Genomic DNA, 26,124 nt, shown 5'->3' with positions numbered 1-26,124 from the left:
TTCAATTCATTTTTTATTTATATAGCGCCAAATCACAACAAAAGTCATCTCAGGGCACTTTTCATACAGAGCAGGTCTAGACCGTACTCTTTAATTTACAGAGACCCAACAATTCTCGCATGAGCAAGCACTTGGCGACAGCGGTAAGGAAAAACTCCCCTATGTAAGCCTCTGGATTTAACTGCTTTTCTAATGATTTGTACTGCCAGACATGTTCATCAATATGCTCATTGTATTAATCCTCACATGCAAAATATTAAAGCCAACAGAGGGAGAGGTGGACACAAAGGAACAGACAGAGTGAAGTCAGAGCATCCATGTTGCTGTGAGAACATCACAGCAGAGACGTGTGGGGAAGGGTTGCACCAGAAGATAGAGAAGGCAAATATCAGAGGAAATGGTGTTTGAATAGCCAATAAGATGTTGGAGGGGATTTATATTTTGTTTTTCATTTATAAAAACTTCCCAATATACATGAATTTGTTGTATTGAGATATTTGTTGTTGTTTTTTTCTTACCATTAAGTTTTGTGTTTTTTGTTGTACCAGTCATGTGCCAGCTGATCAGTGGTGGAAAGTAACTAATTACATTTACTAATTTTGAGTACTGTATTCATATTATGCTACTTTATACTTCCACTCCACTACATTTCAGAGGGAAATATTGTACTTTCTTCTTCACTACATTTATTTGACAGCTTTAGTTACTTTTCAGATGAAGATTTGACACAATGGATAATATAACAAGCTTTTAAAATACAACACCTTGTTAAAGATGAAACCAGTGGTTTCCAACCTTTTTGGCTTTTGACGTCTTACAAAAAGCAGTGTGTAGTCGGGGTCACATTTCACATGTCTATGAGTTGTTAATAACTTCTCACATGGTTTCATTCAATAAATGTTCAAATGATCCAATATTTCACCAAAAATCAAAGATTAGATAAAAAGTTCAAAAACTGAAAACAGATTTGTGTATCAGAACTTTGTTTTTTCTTCTTTCCTCTCCCATTAATCATCTCACGACCCCTCAGATTTATCTGCTGACCCTTTGGAGGGGCCCGACCCCTTGGTTGGGAACCACTGGACTAAACTAGCTAACTGTATATAAAGTAGTGTAAACTAGCTCCACCTCCAGCAGCTACAACAGTAACATGCTGCTCTAACACTGATGCTTCACTATTAATAATCTAATGATGTCATATATAATAATATATCAGTCAGAGGGACCAAACCACTACTTTTACTGTAACACTTTACTCACCCCAGCATAGAACATCTTATTCCTAAAACGACTGTTAAACTTCTCTGGGTTGGCCTCTAAAACAATGACAGAGAGACATTAAATAGATAAAACATTTAAGAAACATGCAGCAAATCAAATGGAAATGTCAAGGTTTTGCAAACATTTGAACTAAATGTAACAAATTAGCAATGTTCCCATAATCTTCACACATCATTATTAATTTGAACAACGTTAAAAACCTACTCACACAGTATATAATGCTGTAATAACATATTTCACTTTTCTGATTATCAATATGAACATACCTCTTGACTCGTGGAACTCTAGAGTCACATGGGCATCGAATCCAAGACTGAAGTAATTGTTGAACACATCTAGAGGAAGCTAAGAAAGCAGACACACAAAACACACTCAAACATGAAAACACACACTAGTTACATCTCTCATTACACTGCAGTCTTGTCTCCAATAAATAACATTTATATACAACTTAATTGCCGCCCAGGTTATGTTTACTGGAAAAATGTAGATCCAATGCAGAACGTTTTTAACAGCAGCAGGTGGTGAACTAGTTCTGATCCAGCATCAGGTGTTCTGGAGTCCATGAGTGATCAAAGCTCGTCAAAGACCCAAGTGTTGGTCAAGGGTAAATTTCTGATTTGATGGTGGTGCTAGTCAACAGGACAAGGGGTGGGGAATAAACTAACAACTGATTAGATATGAATCAGTTATGAGTCATCTGTTACTCTTTTTAGTCTCTTAGTTTGAAGGGTTAAAGAATCTAGAGCCTGTGTTTGTCATAGTGAATTTGTGGTAAACAGGGGTCATATTCTGCTTTTTGTGGATTTCTGTTATTTATATCCTGTTATGATGTCAGATGTTAAACATGATCAAAGTTCCAGAACTTGAGGTTAACATATGTACAAATGCTCCCTGTAAGTCAAAAATCAGGGCTTCAACCTGCTCTGAGCACTTCGTTTGTGTTTCATTTTTCTACCTTACTGACAAGCTGATGTTGTCTCATCATGCATGCCCCTAAATGGCCATCCGTTCCATAGCCTCGGTTGGTAAGGTTATTGATAAGGTTAATCCATGTGTTGTTTGCATTGTCCACTCTCATATTTCAGATCGGATACCGGCTCAAACATGTATGGATGTATTTGAGAAGGTGACATTTCGAGGAAATAACAAAAAAAGTATTGAAATCCTACTACTATAGTTTGTTTCATGGTTTGTTGATGTAGCTTCTGGAGTCAGCGGAGGTCTCCTGAGGAACAGTTTAAAAGAGCTGGCCAATCAGAACAGAGTGGGTACATCAGGAGGGGGGCCTTAAAGACAAAGGAGCTAAAACGGCCTGTTTCAGACAGAGACTGAACTGAAGGGCTGTGCAAAGGGCCAGTATAAGATAAATAAGGAGTTTAAGTTTAACTGTAAATCATGAAAAGATATTCTTGAGGAGCTCCAGAATAAAAATATAGACCTGTGAATGTGCAGAATATGTCCCCTTTAAATATGAGTTAAAGATAACCTGTGGAGTAACCACTAATAGAGCTATGAAACAATGTTTTTATGAGTGGATCTTCATTTTGTTTGTCTCCAGTACTGTAAGACCATTGGCAATAATGTGTAAAGCACACACAGATGACACAATATACATTTCATGTCAACCGTTTCACATTAGTCCACTAATCTACAGGTGGCAATAACATGCCAAGAGAGACAGCAATGTGCCAGCAAATGGCAGGGAAGAAGAAAGTTTCAAAGGAATGACCTGAAGTACACACACACTGTGTGTCGCTGAGCAACACTGAATGTAAACAGAAACTTGTTTACCAGTGGAAGTCTCTGAGGTCAGCTCAGAGTGGAAGGATATGATGTCTTTGCCAGTAAGTGTGTGCGTGTGTGCTGACCTTATCAGTTTGTTGTTCATCCGCTTCAGCCCCTGAACTCTGGTTTGGTTCAACCTGTAGATTCCATCTGTCCAGCTGCACAACAGTTCCATCCTCAACATGGGACAGGATCTTAGACAGAGGTTCATCTGTATAGCCCTGGAGTAAATAAAACATATACATGTACACAATCATATAAACTCCTGTGATCATAAAACATGCACAGAGGAAGACAATAAAATCAACAAAACATGACGATGGGTATTAACTTTGAAATAACAAAATCACATCAGGAAAAAAAGCTAATGCTTATAATACTTTAATTTACTATTATAGTTTAGTTATGAGTGTGTGTGTCAGTGCAAGTGTTTGTACACACCCCTCCCCAGTTGAGGGTCCTGGCAAGGTCATTTCCTGTCCCAAGTGGTAACACAGCAACAGGAGGTTGAGGGTTTAAAGCCAGGTCATCAAGACAAGACAGGATCCAGCCCACCTAGTTTTACACACACACACACAGGGAGAGACATGCAATTACAGAGACAAAAGGGTGTGTTCCCATCATAGATTGCTTGTTTCAGCCTGATGAATGTCACCTGTTCATGAGGAGGTGCCCGTTTGTGAGATCTGCTCATTAGTGCCCCTAAATGCCCCTAAAATGTCCATATAAGGCTCCATGTTCTGCTCCATTTGTGGGCAAAAAATGTTACCAAAGTGTAACAACAAGGAGTATCAAGGAGTGTCAGTAATAGAGCACCCAAAACAATTGACAGCAGAGCAGTACTTAGTGTGACAGAAACAAAGAGGAAATGCTTTGACGTGAAGTTAGATGCGAAAAAACATCTCTCTTTCTTTTTTAATAAAAATAATAATAATAAAAAAAACATCTTTCTAAAGCAAAGTGCTCCATGATAAATATGGGAGGCGGTCATGTGACTGTCACAGAGATATTAGAGGAGAATCTTATAGTCTACAGGTGATGTTACACTGTCAGCTGCAACACAGCATGATACTGGACAAAACCTGCAGAGAGACACCAAGGCAGCTGTTGGAGTGAGAGAAGTTTCCTAGCAACTAAAATGTAACACTTGCTGCACCAAAATATGCCAAAAATCATAAAATCTAAAAACCCTCTGTAAACTGTCAGCCATGATGATGATAATATGTTGAACAGAATATTAATTTTGCATTTTGTTTTAGTATTTTAGTTAATTTCAGTATAGTAGTTCATATTTAAACTCTAAATTCATTCAGAGTAAGACATTATTATTCTAAGCCAAAGTGTTTTCCCCTTGTGAAGAAAGGCAGAGATGATCTATTCATGACACGTACAAGAGGTCTGAACCACTCATAAATTCCATTCACACCTCAGAGAAAGTTCTATGTACAATGAATGCCACAAATTTTCTTAAATCACTTGTACGTGCCACTTAAGAAGGAATCTGATTGTATAAGTGGTTCTTGCATGAGGCCCATTATGACAAAATTGCCCTCTTAGTATCAAGGGTTGCCTAAAAACCTTCTTCAGTTCAATATTCATCAGGAAGAGATCGTAATCACTGTGTGACTTTTGATTGAGCCCAGTTATTGCATCATTTTAAATTCTCTTGAAGTTCAGTGAGATTTGTAACTACAAGTGGACAGTATGTTTTAATCTTCCTATATCTCCCAATTAGTATTAATATTGGCCACTGTAGGTTCTCCTACATGCTTGGAAGGGGACGGGGAGGGGAGGGGTATTCAGTTCATTGCAATATGCAGCTTCACCACTAGATGCCACTAAACCTTAAAGATTATCCTCACCACCTACTGCATAGAAGAGTACAAACATACATATATGGTTAGGGTTAGGGTTAGGGTTAGGGTTAGGGTTAGGGTTAGGGTTAGGGTTAGATGGTTATATGGTTTTAGTCATCATCATAGCAATTTTATGTTTCATTGTATTTCTTGTTGTACTCATCATACCTATTTTCTTCTCTATTGTGAGTAAAACATGGAGGTGTTTATATGTTACACTAAACTATAGGTATACTACTGTGATGTCTGTGTTTATGTGTGTGTGTGTGTGTGTGTGTGTACTCACAGTTCCATCTCCTCCACATGCCAGAATCCTCAGGTTATGAACTTTACGATACATCTCCAACCTGGAAGAGTTAAACTGGTTAATGGTACATTCAGTTCAGTTAAATGTGTTTAACATCATCATTAGATGTTTACGCATGTGTGTGTGTGTGTGTGTGCGTGTATGACCTACCCCTCCTTCGGCCCTCCTTGGCTCAGGTCAAACACCTGCCTGGGGTTCAGATACCACATAAAGGACTGAAGGATCTTAGTGCCCTGTCAGACAAACAAACAAATGGGACATTGGAAGACTAGAAACTGACTACCACTACTGACAATCCAGAATCTACTTAAAGCTGGGACTGAGAGTCCTAAGCTTTTGGTCTAAGTAATAAACAAAGCATTTAAGTGCTAGAAGAAGTTAGAGGAAGTCCAGAGGACTCCTAAGACACTAAGAGCGACTCAAAAGGTGCAGGTATGTGCCTTCTGCATCAGAACTTTGCAAAAATTCAACAATAAATAACTTTGTAAGGCCTTTGATGGCAGGTGACTGCCTACACAACTCTCCATTATTGAACACTGAAAAAATGCAGTTTGGCGCTCATGAACTTAGAATATAACTGCTGTCTGTCAGAATTATACATCAAACCAAAAGTACGCCCTTCAGTTCCCACTTTCTTTGACAGTTGAAGTGTACATGAAATAATCACTAGCTGCAATAAATAAATGAATAACTGGATCCAATTGGAGGGCTGAAAGCTGATACACAATTTAAAAACTGGATGACATATTGATTTGTTGACTGATTAATTTATCCCTCACTTGCTGAACTGCTGGTTTACCCATTGACTGACTAACTGGTTTATTCATGAATACCTGGTTTCCTCCACTCTTGGGGTTGACAAACACCAGCAGTGGTTTCATCAGTGGTGAGGGGATGGGTCGGATTATAAATGGCTTCCACTGTCGTCCCTCCTGTCAGAGAAGAGAAGAGGATGTACTCAGATCAGAGATTCCGCAGCAGAGCTTCTCATTTCATCCGTCTAACCTGTGACTGATGTTCCAGTTGTACTCTCAGTCCAGGACAGAGAGCTAACAGCACTTTGAGCTTCTCTTTGTACTTCTCTTAAATTTACAAAGACATGAAGTTGAATGTTCTCCAGTGTGAGCATTAAAAAGTTGTTGATGTTTTGTATTTTCTTTATCTTTTTTGTGATATAGTCAGTCATTTGAACCAACTTAACTAGGAACTACTGTTCTTGAATCAAAGTTTGCTGCTATGAAAGAAGCAGAGTGCTTCAACCTCACCTCTACTCACCTGTAGTGATGACAGCCCTTTTGAAGGTATTTGTCCCAAAAACTTATTAACACAACTATGCTGCTAAACCCAGAAAATGGAAATGTTCTCAATAGATGGCAAAGATACAAAATGTTTTGAGATGGAGCCTTTTTTAATCATAAAAAAGCACTATCTATGGGTTTTTAGTCTGCGATAAAACCCATCTAGTGCTCATGTGTATGCTGCAGTTTGAATATAACACTATTGATGATGTTAAAACCTGAGCTCTGTTTTCTTTAAACAGTTTTATTCTCTATCATGTATTTGTGTGAAGCAGATAGTTGAGATGAGAAGATAAAGTGAAACAAAAGCCCTGTCAGGAGAATTTCACAGTAGTTTTTCATTTCAGAGACACAGTGAGATCTTCATGGTCTGCTTGTGGAGGATCATAGTATACAGTGGTGACTGACCTCAACTCCTTTCTTGCTGCTTTTCCTCTTGAACGACGTTCTCTTCTTCTTCTTACTCGACTTCATAGATGACTGTTAGACAGACAGAAAACAAAAAGACTGCAGGTTGATTTCATGAGGAACAGTGTGGAAAATGTTACTTAACACTGTTAAATATTTCCCTTCATTAAATTAAAAGTGTCTGAAATTCAAATTCACATTTATTATTAGCATTACACTTCTCCATGTTGGAGACATACCAGCTCTCTGTTACTATCTAACAAATATTCGATCCAGCCTCTCTGAGTCATCCTGAGCAAGATATTTTACATTGCTGCTATCGAGAAAGTCTCATTTAATATTTGTAGAATCAAAACTAACAGAAATATCTGAGATGCAGATGCAGAGTATGTGAAACATGGATTAATAAAGACTTTAGTTAGCAAACTTTACACCATGGCCATGAAAAGTAGTTGTTTTTGACTGTGGATTAATATGTTATATCTAGACATCTCAAACAGAGTTGCCATCACAACTTGATTACTTCTTGATAGTCTTGCATATTATCAGACTCTACAGTATGTACATGTAACAACATTAGCGATAACATGAGTGATTAATCTTTCAGAATCTGGAATTGGGGAGGCTGCATCTGATTTCTGTAACTTTCTGATACCAACTATCTGACATTCACACCGACTTCATGCAGTGACTGACCAGAAATGCTGGTGTAAAGTAAGCAGGGTCTGAACTTTTTTCTCAGGCTCTCTTTTCTCTTTCCTTCATCTCTGTCTTTAGTGTATTTATGACACTTTTTCTGTGACCAACTGAGTGCAACATCTTCCAGAAGAGACTGAAAATGTCTGCCATTATACTCATATTTAAAAAATGATTGCGTCTCCCTTCTCTCTATGACGTGCACACATTCACTATGTCATGCATGTGCATGATGAGGCAGTGAATGCATTGTGTGACAGGACAGATGCTGTAGAATTAGACAGATTAGGAGATATCTACCAAACCAGGTAAAGAGTGAGTGACAGCAGATACCTGATTACGTCGGACCCGAATGATCCATGTGGGTGGAACTATGAGGGCAGCGTGTGCTCCTATTGGACAAGGCTCCTCAATTTGCTGCAGCATGAAGCAGGAAACCTTGTTGTGGTACTAAAAAAGGGAAAGACATGATAACATTATATCAGTTATAATAAATTCAGTTAATTCAGTAACCCCTTCTGTATTTGTTCCTTTTTCAGTTACAGATATTGTGTCACACAGTCCTTCTTCCAAACATACTCACAGCCTGTTTGCACCAGGAACAGCTGATGGCAACAATGTCTTTACTGTGGAAAGCAAATTTCTGCTGGAAGCCCTGGACAGAAAAACAAGAACAGATATCATCTCTTCACAACTACTGTAAGATGCAATCAAACTATACATTTAATTTATAGGCATTTAGTTAAACACTATATATAGACTCACCGAGCTCTTTATTAGAAAACAGTTGTGCAATCCAATACAACAGCTCTGCCATAAACTCTTGCCCCCCACACGTATGTTAATGGAGTGGACAAAATATTAGGAACACTTTTCAATATAATGTGCACTCCAGTACACCACCACCACTCACTACAATGTCAATAATAAACATAAAGTAGAATTATCACCTTTCTGACAACATCATCAAAAACTGAAAATGTAAGTGTATATATAAATTTAGCCCTGCTACAGTGGGGGTACCAGAAGCTCAAAACAAGAGTCAGTAGCAACAGCAAAATAAGCTGTTTGGCATTGGCAGAGAGGATTTGGCAAATTTTTCATGGGCGCAACCCACATACTCAGCTCTGCTGCTCATCCCACAAATGCATGTTCCTTACAAATGTGGCACCATTTTAAAGGAATATAAAGAGGCTTTCCAATGGTACAAGATTTATTGCCAAGAAGCATTGTTAGAACAAAGAAATATATATATATATATATATATATATATATACATATAAAGTCAATGTACAACAAGCAAACATTCAAAAGATCCTTAACAAATTATTATAAAAACATCAAAATTACCACCCACCTTCCCACATTGTTTGCATTTGCCTTCTTGCCGTCTTCGATGCACCCAGTGATGACGCACCACATTGGGCTAGAAACATACAAATGACATAAATTATCATTTTCCAAACCTAGATTTACATAACATTCAATCTATGACCTTTTTTGAATACAAACAACATACAAATATTAGTAAAAGTGAAAATAAAGATAAGTTTGTTGCTGTAGCTGGTACAGTTTTTGAGGTTTCTGATATTTGTTTGTTTGGTTCTACAGCAGCTTCACCACTTAGAGCCCCAACAATAACATGGAGGCAGAAACTAAGAACTCACCTCTCGAATGTTCCGAGAGCCTGATTCCCTGAAAGACGGTTTACACCTGAAATTAATCTGGAGGAGAGCAGAGGAAGAGCAGAGAGGAACACAGATGTAAATACATAGATCACAACACAATCTACTATGAGAGGTTATGAGGAAGACCTTCAGAACAGACAGCTGTTACAACATCTGTAGATGTGCATATCTACAGGAACCATAATGATTTCCAGTGATTAGGTTGGCAGGTCGACAGCGTTTTAAGGAGAGACAAAGTTTTAGGCGGAAGAGGTTCAGACGTACCTATGTGACATATCAGTGAAAGTGAGCTCCGCCTCCAGTGAGGCACCATGATTCCTCATAATGAAGTGTAAACAGTAAAGAGAAAGCAGACACCACCAGACATCTGTGGTTGCCAGGCTGAACACTGTCATGTCAATAGCACTTTTTGGGGGGAGGGCATATAGAACATGTCATTTAATCATGATAATTGGCTCTGGTTAATTTTGATGACATTCTGTTTGTTCCTACAAATCATAGTTCAGCCTTGCATATCACAGACCTCACTGGTATGCACTGTTTCATAACAAATAATGTATTAGTTGGTAATTAGTTTCTCATAATTAGTGGTACTATTAATGTCATGACATAGGCAGCAGCTTGAAGAAACACGAGTTTATCCTTGCAGAATCACTAAGATTATGTTCTTTGTTTATTCACTTAAAGGTAACCCATGGAGTTTCTGACCTCTAGTAGCACTGTGGAGCTTTTCTTATGAGTGGGTCAAGACAAAGAAGAAGAAGATTGTAAGCTGGTAAACATGGATGCAGGATGTAAAATACTTTAATAATGGGCTTTGCAAATGTTCTATAGGGAAGGAAATTCATTCAACCGATTTGTTAGAACTCAAGGACACACACAATGTGTTTTGGTGACTAACACACAATGTAAACACAACTTCTTTTTGTTTATAAGAAAACTCCACAGAGCATCTTTAACTTCTTAAAGGGGGCATATTAAGCTATTTGTGATTTTCTGTCATATACATACTGTTATGATGTTGGATATCTATGCTGCAGTTCAGTGTTTGGTTGTACTCTAAGACCCTCTAAGGAGTCAGATGTTCAGTTTTTCTGGCAAACGTTTAGTTTTAAGCCTGTTTTTCGCTAGCCAAATTCATCATTTGCATTAGCAATATCACAGTTAACCATAGACTGTAAATGCATTGTGCTAACCAAGCTAGCAACTAATGCTAGCATTAGGTTCAGTTCCACCCTCTCCTCCAGATATAGTAACTTCTGGCCCTAAAATCCAAGATGGCGACAGTCAAAAAGGCTGAATTCGAGGCTTCAAAACAGGAGTCCACAAACCAGTGGGTGATGTCACAGTGGCTACGTCCATTATTTTTTTACAGTCTATGGCTGAGACACAGCTTCCAGAAGCTAACTAATCAGAACAGACTGGGCTCATCGGGAGAGGGTCCTTAAAGAGACAGACGCTACAAAGGCCTGTTTCAGACAGAGGTTGAACTAAGGGGCTGCATTAAGGGTCAGTATAAGATAAATAAGGAGTTTTGAACTGCAATGTGAACATGCAAAGACATTCCAGTAAAGCCCAGATTAAAAATGCAGACCTAGAAATGTGCAGAATATGTCCACTTTAAACTCAGGCCCATCAACAGGTCCATCATTAACAATATCACATTGTTCAAATGCACAGATATGATCTGAAAGCTTCAAAAGTTATTAAATATGTCAGACTTGATCGTGAGGGAATGTGTACAGCTGTGCTCATTATACATTGTGTGCACACCTTTGGTCAAGTATAAGTATTCCTCTTGATTCTGCTGTTGTTATTGACAGTTGTGTTGGTTGTGGGTAAATAACATCAGCTTTAAGCTTTTAAACAGGCTTATGAACATGATAATAGTAGTCTGATGTCAAAACCATTACAGCATCAACTGGGAAGGGGTCAAAGGTCAGTGAACTGGCTGAAACACAAGACTGATTCCAGTCAGCCATGTAATTGCAGTCTGCAGTTTCCTCCTCCTTGACTTTGTCTCTGTGACCATTCCTCATCCATCTTTGCTGCCTCAACCTTACTGTTTCAGAAAGTGCCCTTAATACCATAACCTTCACAGAGATCTTTAATGATCGACAGAGCCCACCTTTTAAACATGTCAGATTTATCACACCATTTTCATCAACAAGAACCTGAGACAAAAGAAAGAAGAGTCTATGTGATATAAGGAAAAGGAAAAAAGGAAATGACCCTGTCATGCTGATGTAAGAACAGATTTTTCAGCAGAGGGTGTGTGTCTGACCTGGATTAGATTCTGTTTTGATTAACTAATTGAAAAGAGGATTTTCCACAAACTTGTGGATGCCAAAGCTGCTTCTAGAGAGTACATGTTCTATCTGTGTTCCCTGTATACTGCAGAGATTTTATTTGTGCGGTGGCCCCAGTATATTTGCCTCCACCTGTAAAGATTACTTGTTGGGCTCTCGCACTAAATAAATTCTCATCTGATCCTGAGGGAAACACTGATACTGGTTTCAATATGGATTGATTGAAGAAAGGTCCAGACACCAACCCCAGTCATTTTGGTCAGGTTGAAGGTTAGAGACGAGTAGGAAGGAGAGAAGGGAGAGGTTTTGTGTATCTCACTCTAAAGGTGGGGTCATTGAGGGGCATGGCGGCATCCAACAGAATGGCTCTAGAGCTGGGAAACTGCAGGTTAGACAGGAGTGATGGTTAAAGACAACCTGCACATTCTTTTAAATGTGCTGCCCTCTGCTTCAGAATGAAAGTAAATAAAACAGAACAAATAAAATGACATTTTCAGATTTACCTCATCTCTGAGGGTTTAAACTAATCCTCCTTTTCACTTCTCTCTGATCTTAAACTCATCCTTGAGGACTGAAAGTTTAATCCTTCTATCACCTTTTGTCCCTCATGAATGACGTTTTAAACATCCTTCTTTAATCTTCTCCCTTCCACCTTTATCCCTCCTCGATGACTAATGTTTTACACCTGCGTCATTATGTTTCTTGTCTCTGTGAAGTGGATTTAAAAGATGGAATCATTTGGATTCACTGAATCAGTCTGCTTGGTAAAAGTATTCTTAATATAAGCAGAGAAATTACCTTCTCCAGTTGTTCTATACAGATGGTGTGGACAACTATCTTACAGGCAGCACACTTCCTTCGGCTGACTGACTTTTGCTAGAAAGAGAGGAGAGAAAGAGGGGAAAGCATTATTTTAATTTTGATCACAAATAAAATAACAGGAACAAAAGTAAAACAATTTATATATGAAACAACAGTAATCTAGTAATTCCTGTTCTGACTGTCAGCAACTGGGAAAGATTATTTGAATGGACAGAACATGAGGCAGTAATGCCACCTCTGACCACCAGGGGTCAGTCATGTACTAATAAAAGTGAAATGCTGAAAGCACAACAGATACATAACATGATATGACATGAAACTCTATGACATATGATGACTTTGTGTGTGTGTGTGTGTGTGTGTGTGTGTGTGTGTGTGTGATATGACAAGCTTGTCATATGTATGACCTTGATATGAGCTAACATAAGCAAAAATATAACTTGACTGTGTTTGATGATGAAATTTTATGACTAACTGAATTACTACAGCATCACTGTTTCATACAGATTTCATGACCTGCTGAATGCTGAAATGGTAGTGATGGATAGTTGTTGGGAACATGACGAGACAAAGTGATGTGTAAAAATGCAGCACAGACTGCATCAAATTTAAAGGATGGGTTCACAGTTTTTCAAGTGTGTGTTAAAACAACAGTCAGGTGTCCATATGAACAATGAAAGAGGTTTTCCTCGCTGTAATCATCCCTCCTGTTCATACTGGCTATTAAAAGATCCCCTTCAAATGTGCTTTCAATGTAAGTGATGGGGACCAAAATCCACAGTGTGTCCACACAATCATTTTGTACAAAATTGCATTTAAGTTTTAAGCTTTAAGTTAAATACCGCAGGAATAGTCTATAATAGCCTATAAAGTTGTAGAATTATTATTCAGCTTTTGTTGCCGAATCATATTATTTCCTTGTGACACGGTTGCAATTGGTAGCAGCCCAGTTGTTGAGAACTTCTGCTGTACAGTACATGACAAAATAATCATTTAATCTCTATGACAGAGCACCTCCCTCAGAGAGGAAAACTGGAGTGGTTTACAATATCAACATGACATCACATGTGACAGCTGAGAAACAGCAAGGGCCCTGAACAAGAGACTAAATGAACACATCAGCTGTCTGTGAACACCAGACCAAAACCACTCACAGCATCTGCTGAGAAGAGGTCAAAGTCATGGAGCAGGAGTCTGTGGGTGACCAGAGAAAGATCAAGGAGGACATTCACATCTTTGAACATCTTCCTCCATCTTCCCCCAGTATACAATCACCTCTTATCTAAGTCCCAAAGTTAGGTCACGTGATGACAATGAACTGATCCAGTTCCATGGCAAATGAAGACCATAAGATAAGGATGAAAGTAGGGATGCAACTAACCATTATTTTCCTTATTGACTAATCTGTTGATTATATTCTCAATTAAACGATTAGTTGTTTGGTCTATAAAATGTCAGAAAATGGTGAAAAATGTTGATCACAAAGCACATGATGCAAACTAAAATGTTTGTTTTGTCCACAACCCAAAGATATTCAGTTTACTGTGATAGAAGACTAAAGAAACCAGAAAATATTCACATTTTACATGCTGAAATCAGAGAATTTGGGCATTTTTTCTTAAAAAACAACTGAAAATGATTAATTGATTATCAAAATTGTTGGCAATTCATTTGTAAAAACAGTTCCAAAAACCCAGTAAGTGGACCTTTGAGTTCAGATAATTTTGCTACACATACTGTACAAGGTTGAGAATAAACACCCATGCTCAAATCCTTTAAAGTGTTTCCTGTCTGGTTCTGGGAGGGTCTAGCCCATACTCAGGGCTACAAAAAGGTGAAGACAAGCAGTTCATTCTGTTCCTGTCTGTGTTTTGCATCCTACTACTTACTATATGAACAACTGTGTTGGAGTCATCTTTGCACAGTCTGAAGCTTAGATCTGGTCTGATGTGGCAGAGCCCTGATTCAACTGACCTGGTGTTCAGTCCTTACTCTTGTGCTGCTATAAGTGTCATTTGTTTCCCAGCTCTCTGGTGAGGTCTGCTAATCTCAACCACTGCAGCTACATTCAGTGAAGAAGACTGTTTCTACACACTACATTCCATTTACCTAATTTGTACTGTTTTGTACTTTGGACGATCACTCCCTTTTACGGATAACTGAGTTGTTAAGTGCAAATACTGAAGGAATATCTGGCTGTAAAATGTTGCCAGTAAACATTTAGCAGATGTAGATATACTGTATAAACATGCATGAGGTGCAAACATAAACGTTCTGTTTGATACACTGAAGCATTATGTTTTACCCAAACACATTTCCCTGATTCGAAATATCTGCATATGAATGTCATTTGCTGGAAATAATGTTGAGAAGACAGACAGAGAGAGTAGAGAGGGAGAAGTGGTCCCAATAAATACAAATAAGACTTAATCAGTATGTGATACTAACCAGCGCTCTGGCGATACAGTGTTGTTCTCCCACATAACAGTAGTCTCCAGACACATTCGTCTCAAACCAGATATGATCTCCATACAGAGCTGACTCCTACAGATACAAACACACAAGTACACAGAGAAAACTTACAGGGGGGTAGAAACTTCAAATGACTTGTTCTATAATGCTGTCTCATTGCCACACATACATAAATGTTGTTGGTGTTAAATCCTTAGCACAAAACTGTGCCAGTCAGAGTCAACTTGGGGTTTATTATTTAGTCTGAGATTGTACATAAGCTTTTTATGAACCACAGTAGCCTCAGCAGCTAAACATAAACATCAGGAATCAAACTTTGATACACTAGCAATAACACATAAGGCCGAGAGTAGACGTATAGCACAGATAATGTGTGTGTGTGTGTGTTTACTCAGACTCACAGTCCAGTCCACAGTACTGCGGATATTTGCTTCTGGGTCCGTTCTGGTCAGAGATGATGTGCTGGGCTGACAGGGCAGATGGTGCAGGCCGGACTTGGCTATCGCTTTCCTGGAGACACACAGCAACAGATTGACAGGTTGACAGGTTGTTCAAGAGAGAAATCATGAATGCTGTTATTATATTCTGGACAATGCAGGCTAATAAAGTTCAAAGAGGAAAGAAAATACTCAAATCTCTGACACTTCCACTGGTTAAAGAGTTTTGACTAAAATTTAACTGACCTTTCTTACAATGTTCATGTTCCTGGTCAAACATTTCTACAATAACACTCTGCAAGGTATATATCACACACATTCATCTCATCTCATTAGCATTAAAATTAGAGATTGAATTTCTTAATTTACAAATAAAAATGGCATTTAATAAATTTAAGTAAAAGAAACATTTTGTTAAAAATATCTTCCTGGTAACCAGAGCCGGGTTCAGAAAACAAATGACACGTAAAGGGAACCAGAAATGAATAAGAGGGTGCATTTATATATCATGAGTAGAAATATATGTTTCAAGGTTCTGACCAGTTTGTACATCACAAAATCCCCACAATCAATCAATCAATCAATCAATCAATCAATCAATCAAGTTTATTTGTCACATGTAAGGTAAAATCACAGCGAAATGTAGTCCTGCCAGTTCCTTCAATGTATGCATTAAAAAGAGTTGAAATAGAATAGGAATAGTAATAAATATATGTGTATGATTTTCTTGGGGGGAGGGGGTGCTCTCGATGGTGCAGGAGTAGAAATTCCTCATTGAAATTTCCTCAAGTATTTGAGGTGAAACAGTCTCTGTCTTGCCTTTCTCAGCACTGAGTCAGTATGCAGCACCCAGGTCCGGCCCTCGGTGATGTGGACACCCTGTCCACCCTGTCCACCGAGGACTCATTGATATTAAGGGGGCGTAGTTCCCTCCTTACTTCTTCCTATCAGCTCCTTGGTCTTGCTGATGTTAAGGAGTAGGTTGTCCTGACACCCGCAGGTCAGGTCCTCTACTTCCTTCAGGTAGGCCTTTTCATTGTTATCTGTGATCAGGCCCACCACAGCTGTGTTGACAGCAACTTGATGATAGTGTTGGAGTCAAAAGTGGCTACACAGTGGTGTGTGTACAGGTAGTACAGCAGGGGGCGAGCTTGTAATCTGTTATAGTACATAGACTTTGCCATATGCTTCTGGGATTGCCCTCCTGTGGCCCCTTTTTACCTTCTTTACTGCTCTTCTTACATTCTAGGCTGCTGCTTGTTTCTGGCCGTGGCCCTTCGTTGTAGGCTGCAGTGCATGCGTTTATGGCATCCTGGATGGTTCTGGTAAACTATGGTTTCTGGTTGTGGAATGAACTGTAGTTTTGAGTACAGTTGCTTCTGTTGTTTCACAAATTAAATCCACCACAGACTCAGTGTTGATAGTGGTGTCCTGGAACGTGCTCCAGACTGCATCATGTAGTGCAGACTGTAGGGCGGCCTCTGATTGGCCTGACCATTTCCTGACCTCGTGCGTCACTGGTTTACTTACATATTTTGACCTTAGGAAGATGGCCGCATGGTCACTCTTCCTGAACCGCTTTGTAGACATATTTGAATGGTGTGTGGCAGTGGTCCAGTATTTATTCTCCTTGAGGCGCAGTCAATATGTTGATGGAAGTCGGGCATAACCTTCTTAGCCTAATTGAAGTCTTCAGCAACAATGAGCACAGCGTCAGGATAACTGGTCTGTGAGCAGTTCAAGGTTTGCAAATATCCAACAGAGCAGCCTCTGTACTCGCCTGTGGTGGAATGTAGACCACTGTGATAATGACTGATGACAGTCTGCATTGGATTGACAATAACTCCAAATCAGGTGAGCAGGAACGGGATAGCATTTTAATATTCCCTCTGTCACACTAGTCCTTACTCACCATAAAACACATGCCTCCCTCTTTTTTCTCGTCAGTCCACTGTTCTGTCAGAACAGTATACGGAGAAAGAGTCACCTGGTTGAACGGTGCTGTCTGGTTTTCCAGGATTTAGCCTAGTTTCAGTGAAACAAAGGACATTACAGTTCCTGACATCCCATTGGAAAGTAATGCGGGCGTGGAGGTCATCCAGTTTATTATTATATAGCAGGATGCTTGGCAGAGAAGATCCATGTGGCTGGGATTGCAGCCGGTGTTTAATCCCTCTATGTTTACCTCAGTGTTTCCTCCAACGTCGAGATGGACGCAGAGATGGACGCACAGATGGTCTTGCTTGACTGTGTGGTCGGGATCGTAGCTGGTGTTTATCCCTTCCACCTCTTCCTTGATGTTTACTCCAATGTTAACATTTGAAAACACACAAAAAGTACAACTAAAATTGTAAAAATAAACATAAAAGCATACATTTGCATAAATTTAGCGGCACTAATGGAGAGGCGACTGGGTAGGTCCACGCCTTCTAGAATATAAAAAAAAAACAAACCTGTCATTTCCTCAAGTAAATGTGGATGTGACATCAAGTCAAACAAGCATTCCAGCACACACCAGGATACAAGGACTGACAGGAAAGTCTATCCTAGTATCCTGGTGTGTGCTGGAATGCTTTCTGTATTTGCCCTGCATCAGCTGGCACCCATGAGAGAGACACTGCTGTACACAGAGTATCTTCATCTTTGTGAGTATCACATTTTTGTGTTCAGTTTTGTTTTTTTTTTGAGATTGGTTAAGGGTATACTATGCAGGATTTTCCTAAAAAACAATGTACATATAGCTATGTATGTACAAAAGTAATCCCTCTAAACCATCACTTATGTCCCACTAGAAGTGTGTAGTGGTGTATGTATGTACAGAGACTCTGCCCTCTGCCTGTATTTTATTATATTATTATTATTTGGCTGTGTTTGGGACGTTTCAGGGCGTCAACCTTTGGGCAGTGGGTGTGTAGCCCCCAGCCAATAACAACGCCCAGTTGTGAGATCAGGACTTGTAGTGTAGCGACAGGGTTACATCACTTTCTCTGTCTCTCTCCTCTGCTCCACTCTGCTCTCTGTTTCTGTGTCATGGATGTATAAAGAGCTGCAGGTCTGTATGTCCGCTTGACCGAGGGCGGGCAGGCCACAGAGGACAGGATAAAGTTCTGCATTCACACAAAATCCGGCAATGCTGCACCATCGCGTAGGGTTATGTGGAGGTGTGCTCAGGTGTGGGTGTGTTTGTTTGTGCTTTAGAATGTAACTGCCATGAAACAATCAGAAAATAATGTTTCGCTTATCCGATAAACTGCTTTGTCCTTGCTAGCACCGCTATCTTTCTTCATTCACTCTCTAGCTCGTTCAACCACCGCTGCTCTCTCTCATTCTCTCTCTCTCTCTCGCTCTCCTCTCAGCTCGCTCTGGCCTCATTGAATTGGGGAGGAGGGGCCAAATTTGAACGTTGTTTTTACAAACAGCAACAAACAAATCCTGCATAGTACACCTTTAAGAGGGAGCAAGTTTCCTGCAACTTAATCTGTCTACCAGATGACACTGAAGGATCCCACATGCGAGGCTGGGAAAATGTGTAGTGTCATCATATTATTGTCATGATCTTGGTGTCGTATCCAAATTTCTTTGTATGGGTTTGATTTCCTGAGAGTGGAGCCTGAACTGGGAGGAATTCATGTGGCATTTATTGTTTATGCAAATTCTGGTCAGCTGACTCTCACTCTCACCAAAACACGAAAAAAAAATGCACAAATCAAACATCCAAAAACATGCAAACAAAGTGTAAAAACTGAGATTAATAGTAACAATGAAAAATATGACATTTGAAGTATTACAGCTACATGCAAACAAAACTGGCTCAACTTTCTACTATCAGGACTGCACAAGCACAAGACATGTCAAAACAGACCTGTGCTTTAACAAAATACATACAACAAAAGAGGTCAGACTACCCATTCTGAAGACCACCTCTCAGAGTTGAAGTGGGAAAAGACCAGAGTACCTGGAGGTAGTGATGTCACAGCATCAACCTTTCAGAGCAGCAAAATGTTTGGGACGTTTTGATGCCTTGCTTCGCCCTGAAAATCACATGACCACCCCAACTGTTTGTTTGAAAACAGGATGTGCTTCTAAACCTGCCAAAGTAAAGTACAAACTGAGCTGTAGACTGATAAAAATTGTCAGTTTTTATAATATAGACTTTACTGAACAAAATCAATACAATGAGAGTGATGAGACCACTTCTATTCTGACTCACTGTCTCATCACGTCTCAACTTAGATCCATCCATACAAACGGAAGAACAAGAAACGCCCGACAGATGTCACCATTTTCACTCTATCAAATGCTTTGAAACAATGAACCATAGTGCTTCAGAAAGCTTTGTTTACCCATCACTACCGGGAGGGAACACACACACACACACACACACTTCAAACATAGACGCTCATCCAAACCACTATTTATGAGTCAGAAATTTGTAACTTCTTTCAATCAAAATGTTGCAATTTCATGTAATCTGCAGTGTGGATGTTTAAACATTAAGACTGGCATGTTTACCATCAGACTTTATATCTATTTGCTGCTCAAAGTATTGTTCACTACCTTGGTCACAATTGTAACCAATAAAGAAAGTGAATAGCAGCCTAATAATCTTTTAGAACTTTTCAACTTATGCGATGGCTATAGTTCAAATAAACTGCAGGCTTTGAAAAAAATCATGCCAAACATCAACAGTAAGCACAAACTCTGAAGCAGGCAGTGAAAGGAGAGAAAGAAAACTCTCAATGACAAGGGTGAATTCTGGCTCACAAGGTAAAAAAAAAAAAAGGGGACTGAAATATGATCCTGCTTTCTTTGACAGATGATAGAAGCTGATAATAAACTGCAATCAGCTGGTGTGTTGCTGCTGGTCGATTCAGTTTTATTTAATATCACAAATCACAAATGTGCCCGGGGGGACTTTACAATCTGTACAGCGATATGACATCCTCTGTCGTCAGACGCTCGCCCTCTCCCCTAAAAACCCTTTAATAGGGAAAAAATGGAAGAAACGTCAGGAAGAGCAACAGAGGAGGGATCCCTCTTCCAATACAGATAGTTTGATTTTATCTACTTGTCAGTTGGTTACAGGAGCCACTCAGTCTTATCCAACCACAAATAATGCTACATGAGATCAGTGAACAGGAGAAGCAGCATACACAGTATACATACACAACATATTGTAGCTGGCAACTTTGTATATAACGTTGCATGATAGACATTTTAAACATGATGCTTCTTTAGTTTACTTAGAAGTTTTGCATAATCAACCACTTAGTTGTAGGACGGTTAACAACCCACAACGATGAAAAGCAATTACTCAAGTAGCTGTCACTGCTTTTAGGACTGAGAGGTGGGAGAGTTTCTTTCACATCTATTTCTTGTGGCATATTTTTGTATCACTTATCGTTTTTTCTGACTGCTGTGAACTTGAATATGATATGAAAGCAACAATCTGCAGATGTCTGTGTGCTATGAAGCTGCAAAGCGGTGCAGGGTTGAGTTGAGTTGTAAAGCCGGTTGATGAACTTGTTTTTAAACTTGTTTAAACAGTTACTGCTTGTTTCACAAAAAAAAAAAAAAGCGAGTAAATGAATCATTTGAGTCAGGTCAGACATGTCAGTATAACACTATAGACACTATAAAAGCTACAGTTTATCTGTTGCATCAGTAGTTCCCTTGTTAGCCACAAAGCAAGCTAATGTCATGGTTTGTCAGCAGAGTGGAAGATAGCTGTGAAGTTATTAACATAGAGTGTGATACCCAGTGTGAACCCGCGAGGGTCCATGGAGAAAAAAAACAACTAATTCATGCTCTCAATGTAACAGAATTCACCCTCATGCCATTCTCATCCAGCATACACCCTCACTGTGGATAGTCATCTTGGACTAAGATATGTGGATATACTTTGAGCACAGCACTGTGTTATCTCTCAGCTCCCTTATAATACAAAAACGTTTGTCCCAATAATTCTGCCTAACAGACCTAATGATAAAATATATATCCACCAATCCCTTCAACTCACATTTCATTACGTGTTACAGTCAGTGCATTGGAAACATGTCTGATTTTCACTAGAGGAAGTATAATTTGTGTCAAAGGTTTAAAGCTGAGGTACAGCACCATTTTTGGAAGGAGTAATAACCTTTCCTAATGTTTGATCATCATGTTCCAAAACACCTGGCTAGACCTGGAAATATTAGAGGGATTTATTAAGCCATCTGAAAAACACTAGAAATAAACGCGTATATTGTGAGAAGTAAATGAGAGTGAGTGATTCAGACACTCCCCATGTGCTGCTCAGTAAATATGTTGGACTATAAATCTCCACAATCAAATGTAAGGGACCCTTATCAGAAATATTTGTTTATGTTCTGTGTTTCAGTTGAAAAATGAATATCAGGAGATATACGATTATCTGATTTTTGAATCTCTCAAATATCGATATTGGTATTGCCCTTCAAAATCCACCATCAGTTGGGCTCTTAAATGTATCTAATGTAAATTATTATTCATTATTATCCTAATTTTTGAATATTTGCCATTGTCACATTATTAAATAGGCAGAACAAGGAATGGAAAAGAGCTAATCTTGCAGCTACCCTTGTCAGTACTTGCAACACCCTAGAGAGCCAGTGGCCAGATGGCAACAGCTGTGCTTAAGGAAAGGCCATGAAGTCATTCAGATCTAAAATATATATCACCATGGGAGAATGAATGTACTAAAGAACATTTCAGACTATCTGCCTGTTAGCAGATAACACACATATCCTGATGGTGACACTAAGGCAAAGGTCAGAGGATCACCACAAACATAGTGTGGACTATGAATATCCATGACAAACTTCACAAAAATCTGGGTATTTGTTTTCAAGATACTTTGATACAAAGTCATCCTCAAGGGACTATAAATATTCATATACATTTCTGTGGCAATGTGACCTAATGCTTCTCTAAGCCAAGGACCAGGACAGACCAACCAACCAGCTGACTGACATGACAATTCTTTGCCATGCAAGCAGTGGGGTAAAAAAACAAACAAATGAAAAACAGATGATACAATGGTAAAACACATTTTCCCTTTACTGTAATAGAGTTGCGAAGTGGGAGGAGCTATTTTGGGCACCCCTGGTTCCAGAAGTAAAAATTCCATCCATTTTTCCCATAAACAATGTTACGTGACTCACAGTTTGAGCTCTTCAGACAGCTTGGATTGGAATGAAGCTCCCCCAGTTAAATCATCAGTACACAAAACATGAACAACTGTGTTTAGAAAATATCTGGTTCTTTGATAAAAAGTTGAAGGGTTAGGGTTGAAGGGACAAGACTTTGTACATAAAGAGTTTTGAGGTAGAAGTTAACTATGACTCCCAAGGTACATTTCGGTAAGAAACAGCCAATCACCAAGCTTTAAAAATTCAGTCATGTGCACCACTAACAGCAAGCAGAATCTAAAGATTACGGTGTTGAGGTTCAGTTTTAATTTCTGGAACAAAAACTATGGCACCACGTTAAGTATTTTGAATTTATTACCACTCTGATTCATGCCTCTGACTGGCTTCTTCTCCATAGCAATGAAAGCTGGGGCTTATGGGTAATGTAGTATTCTTAGCCATCCACTAAAATCACAGACCAAATGTGACTTCTCAGAAATAAAGTGTTAATAATTGAAACTGGTGGTAAGAATATAAACCTGCAGGATTGTTACATTATTCAGGAGATTCTTGAGTTTCCATGTTCAGTAACATTGAGGAGATCATTTAATGAAAAAATTTAAATCGGAATCCAGAATCAAGAAAAACACTTCTGGAACCCACTTCGAACCACATAAAATATAAAATTTTATCATCTACTTGGGATGATACAACTAACTACCAACAGTAAGATGTGACTGATTAAAAGGTCAATGGACTTATGGTAGGATCACCTGGGCAAACTTGCCTCAGGGGTTAGACAAAACAATCCTTGGATCCTCCTATGAGCATGCATGAAAGTTCAGTTCTGACCTTGGAAATGTAGTTTGGTAAAAATGTTAACTTAAGGTTCACTCCGTGGATGGAATTTGCTCAGTTGTAAGGGAAATGGCTCAGTTGTCATTACAAGATATAAGTACATTCAGGGGAGTCAATCTGGGCCAAAGAGAAGACGATGGGAATCCCACCCCAACTTAAGGCCAGAACAGAATCTGCTAAATCAGCAGGGACCACCAGAAGCATCCCAGTGGGACCCTCTTACGTGCTGCACTCTCTGAAGACAGGAACACCCCCCACCACCACCACTACCACCCCACCCCGGAATAGACTCTGAACAAGAGACTGTTCACACTGAAAGACCAAAACAACTCACAGCATCAACTGGGAAGTGGTCAAAGCTCGTCGACCAAGAGTCAGTGGACATCAGGAGAAAGATCAAAGGGGACATTCAGATCTGACCTCAGAGACAGGAGTTAACATCTCCATTTATATACAACTACCTGTCATCATGTGACTGAAATTCCATACTAAGTCACATTAAAGGACCAGTGTGTAGGATTTAGTGGCATCTAGCAGTGAGGTTGCAGATTGCAACCAACTGAATACCCCTGCCCTTTCAAGTGTGTAGGAGAACCCACAGTGGACACAAAACTCGTGAAAAATGGAAAGGTCCTCTCTAGAGCCAGTGTTTGGTTTGTCCGTTCTGGGCTACTGTAGAAACATGGCAGTGCATCATGGCCAATTGCAACGTGGACCCGCTCCCAATGTAGATATAAAGGACGCATTCTAAGGTAACAATAACACAATGGCTCTTATGCTCACATGATTATACACTAATTAAAACATACTTATGAATAATATATTCCATTTCTGCCAATAGATGCTACTAAATTCTACACACTGCACCTTTTAGTAACAACTGAGTTATCACCACGTCAACTGAGCAAACTCTGGCAGACTGACCAAGTAAGTGGACCTAGAGTTAAGATTTGTCATTTAACGAGAACTACTCACAGGATCTATCCTTATTGAAAGCAACACCTGAGGGGAGTAGTGGTGCAGCAAGAAAGATTTACTGGTATTGATTCAAACCACCAGAAAAGGCCAGCAAGTGGACCTTGAGTTTAGGTTATTATATCAACCATTTACAGGGGTCCATTCCTAGAGCCAGGCCCGGGCCTGGTGCTCATAGGCAAGCTACTCTGTGTCAAAGCATAAAGGAAAAACTCTCAAGCTTAAGTCTAGTATGAAGTCCTGCCCTCAAAACCAAAACCACATACAAGTACAAGCACACTGTGTTATTCTGCCTGTGTGTGTGTGTGTGTGTGTGTGTGTGTGTGTGTGTGTGTGTGTGTGTGTGTGTACATACGACAAGAAGTTCTCCCATGAATCCAGATACGGATCATAGTATATCATTCCCTCTGGTCCCCCCAGTGGTGAAGAACAGCTTTTATGGAGTGTAGACCCAGATGAGGGCACATCTGTTTCTGGAGCCCCAGGATCAGAGTTCAGACCTGCTGAGGCCAGTTGACCCAGACTGGGGCTGGTGTTGGAAGTCTGGATGGGTTTATTTAAAGTCCAAGGAACTTGATTTGACCTTCTGCGATTATATTGGCCATAAACTCCATAAATTGTCTCACTGCTCCGATAGACAGAGTCTGCTGGGAGGAGGTGGGAGGAGTTCCGTCTCAGACAGCGAGGAGGGCGGAGCAAGGGGCGGGGTTTAATGTTTTCCATAACAACTGCCTGCGTTAACTGCATCTGAGAGGTAGGCCTTACATCTTTTATTCCCCCAGCTCTGTTCTCCATTTCTTCACCACTCCCTTCCTCTCCATCTGACTCAGAGAAGGAGTACAGAGAGACATCTAATTCTTCCTCTTCCTTCTCTTTCACTCCTCTGCCCATCTGGACTAGACTCGCAAGTAACATAGAGGATCCAAGTAAATGAGGTTCAATGGATTTTATTTTGGAAGGGTGTCGATATCGCACTGCCAGTCCTCGATGTACACAGGAGACAGTGGGGGAGGGACGACGAGCATGGTGATTTTTATATTGGACTGCCCTCCCTCCTCTCTTGATGGCTACATCTGCTTTCTCAGCTCCTCTTCCAGGTTCTTCCCTTGGTTCACTTGTGTTTGTTAATCCTATGTCTATAATGGACTGTCGCCTCTGTCCACTGGCCACCAGTAAGCCAACACTGGGGCGCCTGCGCTGATCATTACAAACTGGAGGTAAACCAACAGAGGAGCGTCTGCTTTGTACTAATGCTACAGAGGGCAGACCAACACTAGAGCGCCTCCTGGCTTTACTGGCTGGAACTGCAGGACCAGGCTGACGGACAGCAGCGGCATGCTTCTGTCTTTGTTGGCGACGACGGAAATGACGCTGGAAAAAGAAATCCATCATGTCTTCAAGTGTGATAGAATATGGGATATACTACAAATGCTATATGGCCTCTGATAAGATATGATTGAGTGAAGAACATAGCAGTGTCTTTTCCCTGTCTGGTTAAAGGTCAGATAGCAGTTCAGATGATGTTCTAATATCCAGCCAGTATAAGATGACGGTCCAGCTCCTCTCCTTCTCTTCAGTCTTCCTTTAGAAATGCTGAAGGAGCAAATAGGCTGTTCTGTTAATTAAATCTATGTAGTTCCATAGATGATAACATCAAAACAGCACATTGTTTCCACAAATCTTACTGATACGACAAGTAGTTTCTTTGAAGGAATAAAGAATGACTAAATACTGAAAAGAAAATTAAGTTTTCATTAAAACAAATTAAATAGGTCAGTTGT

The 26,124-nt window shown here is 39.7% G+C and overlaps 1 protein-coding gene across 3 annotated transcripts in view; it reads right to left on the bottom strand.

The window, feature by feature from the left end:
* LOC121891994 (diacylglycerol kinase zeta-like) overlaps positions 1-26,124 on the bottom strand; it is a 119,229-nt gene that overhangs the window by 72,268 nt on the left and 20,837 nt on the right. The window contains exons 2-18 of one of the 3 annotated variants that reach the window (XM_042404724.1): positions 24,699-25,936; positions 15,327-15,435; positions 14,902-14,997; positions 12,430-12,507; positions 11,951-12,013; positions 9,302-9,358; positions 8,992-9,060; positions 8,218-8,289; positions 7,968-8,084; positions 6,939-7,010; positions 6,066-6,164; positions 5,383-5,465; positions 5,212-5,272; positions 3,511-3,624; positions 3,153-3,290; positions 1,548-1,626; positions 1,261-1,316 (exon numbers count right to left, since the gene is read on the bottom strand). In XM_042404724.1, coding sequence (XP_042260658.1) covers positions 1,261-1,316; positions 1,548-1,626; positions 3,153-3,290; positions 3,511-3,624; positions 5,212-5,272; positions 5,383-5,465; positions 6,066-6,164; positions 6,939-7,010; positions 7,968-8,084; positions 8,218-8,289; positions 8,992-9,060; positions 9,302-9,358; positions 11,951-12,013; positions 12,430-12,507; positions 14,902-14,997; positions 15,327-15,435; positions 24,699-25,735 — 2,400 coding nt within the window. In that variant the 5' untranslated portion in view covers positions 25,736-25,936. The remainder of the gene's footprint in view (positions 1-1,260; positions 1,317-1,547; positions 1,627-3,152; positions 3,291-3,510; positions 3,625-5,211; positions 5,273-5,382; positions 5,466-6,065; positions 6,165-6,938; positions 7,011-7,967; positions 8,085-8,217; positions 8,290-8,991; positions 9,061-9,301; positions 9,359-11,950; positions 12,014-12,429; positions 12,508-14,901; positions 14,998-15,326; positions 15,436-24,698; positions 25,937-26,124) is intronic. The other 2 variants (XM_042404726.1, XM_042404725.1) reach the window with 2 other exon arrangements.

This window comes from Thunnus maccoyii, chromosome 24, assembly GCF_910596095.1.
Source record: "Thunnus maccoyii chromosome 24, fThuMac1.1, whole genome shotgun sequence".
Classification (NCBI taxonomy): domain Eukaryota; kingdom Metazoa; phylum Chordata; class Actinopteri; order Scombriformes; family Scombridae; genus Thunnus; species Thunnus maccoyii.
This window is presented reverse-complemented; position numbering and strand designations above follow the sequence as displayed.